Below are 10,861 nucleotides of genomic sequence, written 5' to 3' on the forward strand. Positions count from 1 at the left end.
AGCTGCAGTACTTCCTGAACTTCAGCCAGCTCCTTGTTTCCTGTCTGCCATTATTGGACAAACTGATTAATCCAGTTGTGTCTGATTATTGTCGTAGTGACTACTGAGGTCAGGCACACCTGGATTAATCAATTTGTTTGTGTTTGTGATTTTCAGTTCAGGAAGTAGTCCAGCTGGGCATAAAGCCTGTTTAAATGTGTTTGATAAATTAGCATTTTTCTAGTTTTACATTGGTTGTACCACCTGACACAGAAAGTGCACAAGCCTGACTATTACATTAAGCCATAAAGACCCTCTGGGGTTAATTTCATGAGGTGATATCATGTTTACTGTTTATAAGGGTGAGCAGGGCACAATGTGATGTGTTGTCATTAAGATATTAAAGAGGCATGGAAGTAAATTTCTTCATATGTTTTATTTTTTTGAATTCTGAGTTGGGTGTGTAAGTCACCAGATCCAACCTTATATTATTTTAATCACTGTCTTGTTGCCTAAAACATAACACAATTTTGAAACATGTCAGCAACTCCTAGTAACTGATGATAGCTGGGATTAAAAACATTTTTACACAGCGTGGTTAGTTGTCACACAGTGTTACAATTAAGCCTTAGGTAAACAATGATAATGAAATGAACATGTAAATAATATCAAAATGTTAAAAATTATCAAAATGATAAATGTTAACACAATATCAAAGGAAATAACTGACAATTATGATGTTTTGTCTTATTTGTGCAGCCCTTTAAAAATAATCTATTTATATGCATTGATGCATAATACAAGGTTAGATAAAGGATCATGAATGGATGAATGTGTGGATATCTATCTATTATAGGCAGATATATAAACAATATCCACCTTTAGTATATAGACTGAATTTTATTGAATTATTTGTGTATAAACAAAATTTTCTAGTATGTGTTACAACAAACCCTCTGTTTGTTACAATTAACCCGACCTATGGGGTAAGTTAACGTTTGGACTCCTGTCACTTTCGATGTAATTGTACAATAGCGGTAGGTCCCACAAACAAATTTAAAGTGTTCATTTGTAGCTGAGATGTGTGTTGGTTGTGTAAAAAAATATTCATCTAATTTTTAATAAGCCAAAAAGCGTAAGTTTGTGCCACACTCTCCCCTACTTGTTAACTTCTTGATAAAAGGGCCATGATTGGCAGTTGTACGAACTTGACATTGATTTTAGAACATACAAATTGTTGGACAAACTTTGTGAAATTTGTTTATAGGAATGGTTTCAAACCTAAAATAATGCCAGTGTGTCTTATTTTAAATTTATATTAATTTAAACACCATTCAAACATTAACTGATAGTTTGTATGGACAGTTTTCCCACCTCCCATTTTACAAGTTTCAGATACCAAAACAAAATATTGGTATTTTATTATTAAAAAATACTGAAAATGTATTTAAACTAAATTGGTTTTAAAGAAAAAAGTGACACGTGTCATACATTGTTCTAGTTATTTTTATAGTACATATTGCCCTGGACACAAAAATATGCATGTCATGTAATTGACCCACATTCCTGCTCACTACACTGAGGCATTTATTTAAAAGCTTTAAAATTTAACTATGTACAGAAATACACTTATACAATTTCTTCTCCCTTTGGAGAAAATATCTCTCTTCACCAGTATATGCCCATAAATATAATTTACTCAAATCTGCAGCGTGTTAATATTCAGATAAGAGCCAAAAATGGTTTCACATACACAATGGTGAATATATTATCTTACATAAACAATTAATAGGTCCTAGACACAAATGTCAGTAAACATGAAAACCTTTAAAATTACGGCATTGTGAGAGATGAGGTTAGGAATGAGTACCTGGTCCATTTTCAGCATCTTTAAATATTCCTATACTTGCATCCTTTCCGTTGATCACTAAAGCAAATAAAAAAAGACCTTAGGTCCTTTAGCGAGTTTAGTGTTTTTGGCACAATATGTCATTTGTGGCCATGAATGTCCATATACTAGCTTAACAAAATGTCCATGTATCAATCACTGTCCTCTCTGTTGTGGTCAGATAAATGCTTTTCCTCCAGGAGGTGGACCTGAAAAACATTTAACAATGCACTGGAATTAGATTATTATCATTTGCTTATGTTTAGGGGAAGTGTAACTGCTGATACTAGATCACCGTGACTACCTTTGGCTCTAAGATTCGATGGTAGATGGGGCTGGAAAGTTCGTCAAGTGTTTCAGCTATGGGTTTATTAAGGGTTTCTGGCAGTAGGAGCCCGAGGCAGCCCGCAGATACACCGCTCAAACAAAACACAATAAATGGCATAGAGGCATGCAGTGATTTCTGGAGAACAACCAATGATGGATAAATAGTCAGTGAGAAAAGCTGTTTGCATAATATATATGATTAGAAGAATTATAAGCTTTTTAGAATTTCTAAACAAATAATAAAACAAATTTGCTTACCATACTGGGCACAAATGGAGCCAAAATCCCTCCTACTCTACAGGACATGGAACATACACCCAACCCTGCATTCCTAAAAACACACAAAATTACATACATTAGCCTTACAAAAAATGTTCAATACAGCACAGTCTACACCAGAGGGCGCCATTTACTTGAGCACAGCATTAATTCTGAGGGCCAGTTTACATTAACCCCTTCAGACCTGATTTTTCAGGTGTTTAATCAGTGTGCCTTATTTTAATTGGTTGATCAGCAATTTTATTGGTTTGAACCACAAAACATGTGATGTCCATTTCAGTGGTCCCATGGGTTAATGCATAGCTTAGTGCATTTAAGCTATACATTTTATCAGTATATACCTGGGAAAGTCGTAACCTTTACATTGCTAATGCAAAGCTCTACCAAGTGAGCTACAGAAACAAACCTAATACACATTTCTATTTAAAAATAACAAATGAGTAAGAGAAAAAACATGCATGCTGCTACAGTGTCGGCTGTACCTGATCACGGTTGGGTAGAGCTCTGAGGTATACACGTATGCAATATTAAACGCGGCACTGACCATCAATTTTCCCATTAGAGCCAGTGATGTGGCACTTAAAAAGAACCCTGAAAAAGCAAACAATAAGCTTTATGCAATTTATTCATATATGCTAAGAAATAATATTTACTGTGTACTTTGGACACTTAAAGGTGCAGTGTGTAAATTTTAGTAGGATCTTTGACAGCAATGCAATAAAATATAGATAACTATGTTTTTAGTTGTGTATATATACCTTACAAAATGAACTGTATTGTTTTTATCACCTTAGAATGAGACATTTTATCTACATACACAGTGGGTCCCCTTACATGGAAGCCGCCATTTTGCGCCATCATGTTTTAAAAGTATCCCTTAATGGACAAACTGCCCTACAGAGCGCATTTGTCACTACATTGTCTCAGACAATGACATCTTTTTCTGTGCTTTGAAATGGAGGGGTGCAATTCACATCCTCACAACTAGAATCTACACACTGCACCTTTAAGCCACTGCATTTCATTGCAAATAGCACGTTAGCATTTTTGCATTAAAGTAATAGTTTAGGTTGATTGGGCCTTTATTTTTGGAGTATGGATGTCTTTTTACATCTTTTCTGTTTGGAGTTTTGGTCTAGACTTTAATTGTTTTTGCAATTATTATTTTAGTGGATGAATGAAATCGGTTTCCCACAGTTGTCGTTCAACACATTAACTATGAACTTGTGCCATTAACATCTGACATCCAGAAACTGTTTTAAAGGAATATTCAATTTTCTTAAAAGAAAAATCCAGATAATTTACTCACCACCATGTCATCCAAAATGTTGATGACTTTCTTTGTTCAGTCCAGAAGAAATTATGTTTTTTGAGGAAAACATTGCAGGATTTTTCTCATTTTAATGGACTTTAATAGAACCCAACATTTAATACTTAACTCAACACTTAACCTTTTTTTTAACGGAGTTTCAAAGGACTATAAACAATCCCAAACGAGGCATAAGGGTCTTATCTAGCAAAACGATTGTCATTTTTGACAAGAAAAATAAAAAATATATACTTTTAAACCACAACTTTTCGTCAAGGTCCTGTCCAGCGCGACCTAACGTAAATGCGTAGTGACGTAGGGAGGTCAAGTGTTGCATATATAAAACGCACATTTGCGGACCATTTTAAACAATAAACTGCCACAAAGACATTAATTAGTATCAATTGACATACAACAACGTAGGAACGGTCCTCTTTCAAGACGCTTGTAAACATTGGGGCGGAGTTTCGCGTTCGTCCTTTGTGACCTCTTGACGTCATGACGTATTGCGGTGACGTAGTGGGGTCAGCTGGCGCATCACGACCGGATCTACACGACGAGAAGTTGTGCTTTAAAAGTGTATATTTGTTATTTTTCTTGTCAAAAATGACAATCGTTTCGCTAGATAAGACCCTTATGCCTCGTTTGGGATTGTTTATAGTCCTTTGAAACTCTGTTGAAAAAAACTGTTAAGTGTTGAGTTAAGTATTAAATGTTGGGTTCTATTAAAGTCCATTAAAATTAGAAAAATTCTGCAATGTTTTCTTCAAAAAACATAATTTCTTCTCGACTGAACAAAGAAAGACATCAACATTTTGGATGACATGGTGGTGAGTAAATTATCTGGATTTTTCTTTTAAGAAAATGGACTAATCCTTTAAGATAAGAGCATATGCATCTTATCATCACTTAACCCCCAAAATATATTTTTGGGAAAGGCTTTGCTTGTTTTAATGTTAATTTTGTCAATGCCAAATACTTTTGGGGCTACAGTATAATCATTTAAACTATAGTTACGTGGGACACGTGAAAGACTGCAGGCTTTTACTGTGCTTAGAGTAGGCTACACAAGTCTCAGCTTGTCTTTTTTAGCAGAATAACAACAAACGTTTAGCAGAAGAATGCCAAGGTTTTAATATGAATTCAATTTAATTAGTTTCAATTAAATTAGTTTATAATGCTTATTGTGACACAAATCCCATTACATTCATTTTATAGTTTTTTTTACCTTGATGTTATGACAGATAGTAGGGGAGAGCGGAGCACAATCTAACACTTTTTGGCTTTGGCTCTATTATTAAAAAATATTTAAGTTAGATTCATTATTTTTTTTTACACAATCAACACACACACCTCTGCTACAAATGAAAACTTAAAAGTTTGTTTGTGGGACCTACCGTTATCGTACAATTACACCGAAAGTGACAGGAGTGCAAACGTTACAACTTACCCCATAGGTGGGGATAACTGTAACAAACCAAGGGTTTATTGTAATACCTGCTACAAATTTTCGTTTAAACACAAATAATTCAGTAAAATTCTGTCTATATACTAAATGTGGATATTGTTTATATATCTGCCTACAATAGATAGATATCCACACATTCATCCATCCATGATCCTTCATCTTACATCCTTGTATTATGCATCAATGCATAGAAATAGATTTTTGAAAAGGCTGCACAATTAAGACAAAAATAAATAATTAATAATAATAATAATAATAGTCAGTTATTTCCCCTGATATTGTATTAACAGTTATCATTTTGATTAATAGCATTTACATTGATAATGAAATGAAAACATTGTATACCTGAGGCTTAAAGGGACACTCGAAAAGGTACATATGAAAATATGCTCATTTGATTTTTACCATTATGATATCCATTCAGCCGATCTCTGGGTCTGGCGGTACCACTTTTAGCATAGCTTAGCATAATCCTTTGAATCTGATTAGACCATTAGCATCGCACTCAAAAATAACCAAAGAGTTTCCATATTTTTTCTATTTCTAACTTATCTGTAGTTACATTGTGTACTAAGCAATGATATTACGCAGCGCCTGGAGTAGCCATGTTAAAATTAACCCTGCGATAGTTTGTGTCCTGCTCACTCCTATAATCTGAATCACACTGGGGAATTAGATTTTAAATGAAAACTTAATTTATCTTGAAAAATGATCACCTGATACAGGTACAATAGTTTTGAGTAGACATGATAAGCCTGCGAAGCCAAGAAAGTTCGCCATTGACTTCCGCCTTCCTGCCCTGAAATAAAAACACACATTCAGTACTAAATAGTAGATTACGATCAGAGATGCCTACCAGGTGTTTGATGGTGTGAGTGTATTTACCATTGTTTGTTCATGAAGTACATACACAGAGGGTAAGCAGGAAGCTCGACCAACCCGTACATCGCAACACTAAGGTAACGATTTCCTTTATCTTCACTTGCATTGAGAGTCAACCCGTAATACACAAGACTACAGACATACCTACAATACACACACAAAGAAAAAAAACTTTATACAACATTATAAGAAAAATCATAATGAATACCTTAAAAATCGTAAAATTATACTGCCCTACAAAGGCAAAGCGCAGTAAGGGGCCAGTCACACCAAAAGCGTTTATGGCAGTTGCAGGCGCCTTTTTTGAATGATATTCTATGGGCAGGGCACATTTGCGCGCTGCTTATGCGCGCCGAGCGCCTTGCGGTTTTTTGCCGCCTGCCGCACACGCGTTTTTGAAGGAGCGCTGAGAGCGGAGAAGCGCCCCACGTCATTCGCGTCTTTCCATTGTCCAATCGAGTGAGGGGAGAGGCGGGCCTTACGTTGTGGTGAGGGAAGTTTACAGTTGCTTTGATAGGGTATTTGTTGACCGCATACGCCATTCAGTTAAAAACATAAGATATACAATCGTAGTTTCATTCTTACCTTAAAATGTAACGGTTGCTTTTCTGTAATAATAATAATAATCCTCTATGACGTATGCGGTCGACAAATACGACTTCCGGGAGACGAACACAAAATCCTGGACGGGATGTGTCCGGGAAGAATGGCACGTATGGTCACCCTATGCTTTGAAGAACCGGACTCCACTTGCTCACTTTCTCCTGCGTGTTTGTGCACCTCTCACCCTCAAACAAGGTCAGAGCAAGCGCCCTCTTTTTAAAGTTTCTGCTAATATGACAGTTAACAGCAAAAGCCTCAATGTTTGATTGACAAGAAAGCTGACTCGGTGGTTGCTCAGCAATATGAAAAGCCGCGTCGCAATGCTTTTTTTTTTAAAAGGCAGTGCGTCACACCTTGCGTTTGCAAGCATTTAAAGCGCTTTTGGTGTGACTGGCCCCTAACTATGCATTTGGTCAAAATTGAGTTCAGGACTGAAATGGGCTTTGTGAGATCTGTTGTGTCTTGTGACTAAGTCTCCTGGTTCAATTTTGTCCCATTTGAGAGAAACTTGTGCCAAAATTGCAGTAACATGTTTGACTGGCTGGTGTAAAAACTTTAAGGGCATTTTTCTCGGTTTTAGTGTTTGCGTAGTTACTGCACTTATCTTTTGGAGGACAGTATAGATTTTTACAATTTGTATTTTTTTATATTTAGCAGCAAACCTGGGAAACAAAACCCAGCAAGCAAAAACCGAGACGTTGAAATGACGGCTAACCTAATATAGTCTGGCTATGAGCAACCTACTTCTACCCTAAATAACTTTGAATGATATTGCTTTGCTTACATGTATGATATTCCAACATGTAAGCAAAGTCAACAGTTTTTTCGTGTGTTCGCTTTTATTTTTTCTTAAAGGAATATTCAATTTTCTTAAAAGAAAAATCCAGATAATTTGCTCACCACCATGTCATCCAAAATGTTGATGTCTTTCTTTGTTCAGTCGAGAAGAAATTATGTTTTTTGAGGAAAACATTGCAGGATTTTTCTCACTTTAATGGACTTTTATAGACACCAACAATTAATACTTAACTCAACACTTAACAGTTTTTTCAACGTAGTTTCAAAGGACTATAAACAATCCCAAAGAGGCATAAGTGTCTTATCTAGCAAAACAATTGTCATTTTTGACAAGAAAAATAACAAATATACACTTTTAAAGCACAACTTCTCGTCTAGATCTGGTCGTGATGCGCCAGGTGACCCCACGCAATACGTCATGACGTCAAGAGGTCACAGAAGACGAACGCGAAACTCCGCCCCAGTGTTTACAAGTGTGTTGATTTGAAAGAGCACCGTTCCTACGTTATTGTATGTCAACTGATACTAATGAATGTCTTTGTGTCAGTTTATTGTTTACAATGGTCCGCAAATGTGCGTTTTATATATGTAACACGTGACCTCCCTACGTCACTACGCATTTACGTTAGGTCGCGCTGGACCGGACCTAGACGAAAAGTTGTGGTTTAGAAGAGCATATTTTTTATTTTTCTTGTCAAAAATGACAATCGTTTCGCTAGATAAGATCCTTATGCCTCGTTTGGGATCGTTTATAGTCCTTTGAAAAAAAACTGTTAGGTGTTGAGTTAAGTGTTAATTGTTTGTGTCTATTAAAGTCCATTAAAATTAGAAAAATCCTGCAATGTTTTCCTCAAAAAACATAATTTCTTCTCGACTGAACAAAGAAAGACATCAACATTTTGGATGACATGGTGGTGAGTAAATTATCTGGATTTTTCTTTTAAGAAAATTGAATATTCCTGTAACGTTTACGTATCGTCTATTCTTGGACCAAGTTAGACATCTATTATGCTGTGTTGACTTTCACAGACAGCCCAAATGTAGCCTTCTTTTAGCCAAAATTGCTTGCTGGGAATAAAGATGCTTGGCATTGCCAATCCTAAAAATTTACAAATTTGTGAAATTCTGAATGACTATAATGCTGAAATACTCACCATACATACATGAGGACCACAGTTCTCCATCGTAGTACGGGATGTGTGACCAGCTGGAAAACCCCAGGACTGGATGTATCAGGAGCACTGGTGCTGACAGTCCGGCGGAGCTTCACAGAAATCCTGCCTTTCCCATTCCTAACACCAAAATCCTGCAGGATGTCTTCTGCCTGCTTCATATGACCCCGAGAATACAGCCAGCGTGGAGATTCTGGCAGAGTCCTGAGAACATGGAAACACTTTGATTCCAGAATGCTCTGATCATATAGGACATTGGGACATAAAACTCACATAAGCACCACGGCCCAACGTCTCTGAGGATTTGCTCAACCACTACACATGCAGCTCATATTTCTAACTTTAATTTCTATCTAGGTTACATCCTTACTCATGCTGCAAGCATTTTTTTTTGTTAAACTTAACCAAGAGAAGATTTACATAACACACTTTAACTAAAAACAAATAACTCCAGGCTGAATTTTACTAATGAACTATAATGACGCCACAATGCTGTAGTTTAACAGGAAGCAGCCATTCAACTGCACGCTCACACGCAAAGCAGGAAAAGCAGAAGTCCAGGACAGTTTGCAACAGTTGCCAAGTTGCGCCACGGCCGGATGTAATAACCTAAAGCAGCGAACAGAGAGATCCCCACTGCAAAGGTCATATTAGTCAAAGTTCCTGAAATACAAAAATCAAATTAGTCTATTCATAAAGGGAACTGGTTTAGATTTAAAGTCAAAGAGGTTGACAAAGCCGATAGTGGCAGTTCTGTTAACCTGTCATTGCCCAGTATGACTTTCCCACATATTCCTGAGTGAGGACGAAGCAGACCAATGCCATGCCTCCGTTCATAATGCCTACCAACAGCCGGGACAAGGCAAACGCTTCATAGCTTGGGGCTAAGGCAGTGCCGTATCCAAATAAGACTTCAAAAAATAGACCTGAGGGAGAAATGTAAACATGTTTAAATAAAACTGTATTTTCTTCATGGACTTGTTGAACTATTTTGTAAGATAATTAAATGATAAAAAAATTATAATTGTTCATCCTACCAGTAAGAAAAACTGGCTTCCTTCCGATCTTATCCGAGAGTGGTCCAAACAGGACATTTCCTATGAGCACACCGGCGAAGAAGAGAGACCCCGCCAAATTCACCTTATAGGCTTGCTCTTCAACGAGGTACCACTGCAAAAGACAAAATAGCAGCAAAGATAAAACACATGCATGAATATGTCAGATGTCTTCTTTAAGATGAACATATCTAATAAGGATGTGACTTTAAATAGAGATGCCAAACAGGATTTTGGCTGATACCAATTTTAACAATAAACTGGTTTGGTTGATACCGATACTTGTCGCTTGCTTTGTTTGGTTAATCTTAACCGCTGTATTCTGCTGTTTATGTTTTAAGATTTTTCTGTTTTTTCCTGCATCTATTAATGTAAAGCTGCTTTGAAACAATTAAACAATTGTGAAAAGCGCTATATAAATAAAATTGAAAATTTGAATTTTGATCATGTTTTAAATTAGCGAAGATTAAAAACACATGCATTTAGGTATACTAGCTAGTTTATTGATGCATCATAAGATCATTTCAACGAACATTTGGATCCATTTAAAGGGGACATGTCACAAGACTTTAAGATGTCAAATAAATATTTGGTGTTCCCAGAGTACATATGTGAAGTTCTAGTTGAAAATACCATATAGATCATTTATAATAACATGTTAAAATTGACCCTTTGTAAGTGTGAGCAAAAATTTGCGTTTTGGGTGTGTCTTTTTAAATGCAAATGAGCGGATCTCTGCACTAAATGGCAGTGCCGTGGTTGGATAGTGCAAATTAAGGGCAGTATTATCCCTTTCTGACATCACAAGGGGAGCCAAATTACTTATTTTTTCACATGCTTGCAGAGAAAGTTTTGGTAAACCAAAGTTACTGGGTTGAACTTGATCTTTCATATTTTCTAGATTTATAGAAGCACTTGGGACCCAATTATAACACTTAAACATGGAAAACATCAGATTTTCATGAAATGTCCCCTTTAACATTCAACTAGTCAACTTTATAAGAGAGGTACATGGTAAACAAAATACAAATATAACCACATGACAATGTTCTTAAAGTATTTTTGCTATCAAATATGTAAGAAATAATTGACAACGGGCTT

General features: G+C 36.2%; 1 protein-coding gene across 1 annotated transcript in view; it reads right to left on the bottom strand.

Annotated features, from left to right (window-relative positions):
• Nucleotides 1–445: 445 nt before the first annotated feature.
• Nucleotides 446–10,861, bottom strand: part of LOC141363338 (solute carrier family 22 member 15-like) — a 29,980-nt gene continuing 19,564 nt past the window's right edge. The window contains exons 2-11 of the mRNA XM_073865977.1: nucleotides 9,743–9,875; nucleotides 9,467–9,631; nucleotides 9,239–9,368; nucleotides 8,688–8,909; nucleotides 6,136–6,276; nucleotides 5,967–6,049; nucleotides 2,956–3,064; nucleotides 2,453–2,525; nucleotides 2,172–2,330; nucleotides 446–2,076 (exon numbers count right to left, since the gene is read on the bottom strand). Coding sequence (XP_073722078.1) covers nucleotides 2,020–2,076; nucleotides 2,172–2,330; nucleotides 2,453–2,525; nucleotides 2,956–3,064; nucleotides 5,967–6,049; nucleotides 6,136–6,276; nucleotides 8,688–8,909; nucleotides 9,239–9,368; nucleotides 9,467–9,631; nucleotides 9,743–9,875 — 1,272 coding nt within the window. The 3' untranslated portion in view covers nucleotides 446–2,019. The remainder of the gene's footprint in view (nucleotides 2,077–2,171; nucleotides 2,331–2,452; nucleotides 2,526–2,955; nucleotides 3,065–5,966; nucleotides 6,050–6,135; nucleotides 6,277–8,687; nucleotides 8,910–9,238; nucleotides 9,369–9,466; nucleotides 9,632–9,742; nucleotides 9,876–10,861) is intronic.

This window comes from Misgurnus anguillicaudatus, unplaced genomic scaffold (assembly GCF_027580225.2).
Source record: "Misgurnus anguillicaudatus unplaced genomic scaffold, ASM2758022v2 HiC_scaffold_34, whole genome shotgun sequence".
NCBI lineage: Eukaryota > Metazoa > Chordata > Actinopteri > Cypriniformes > Cobitidae > Misgurnus > Misgurnus anguillicaudatus.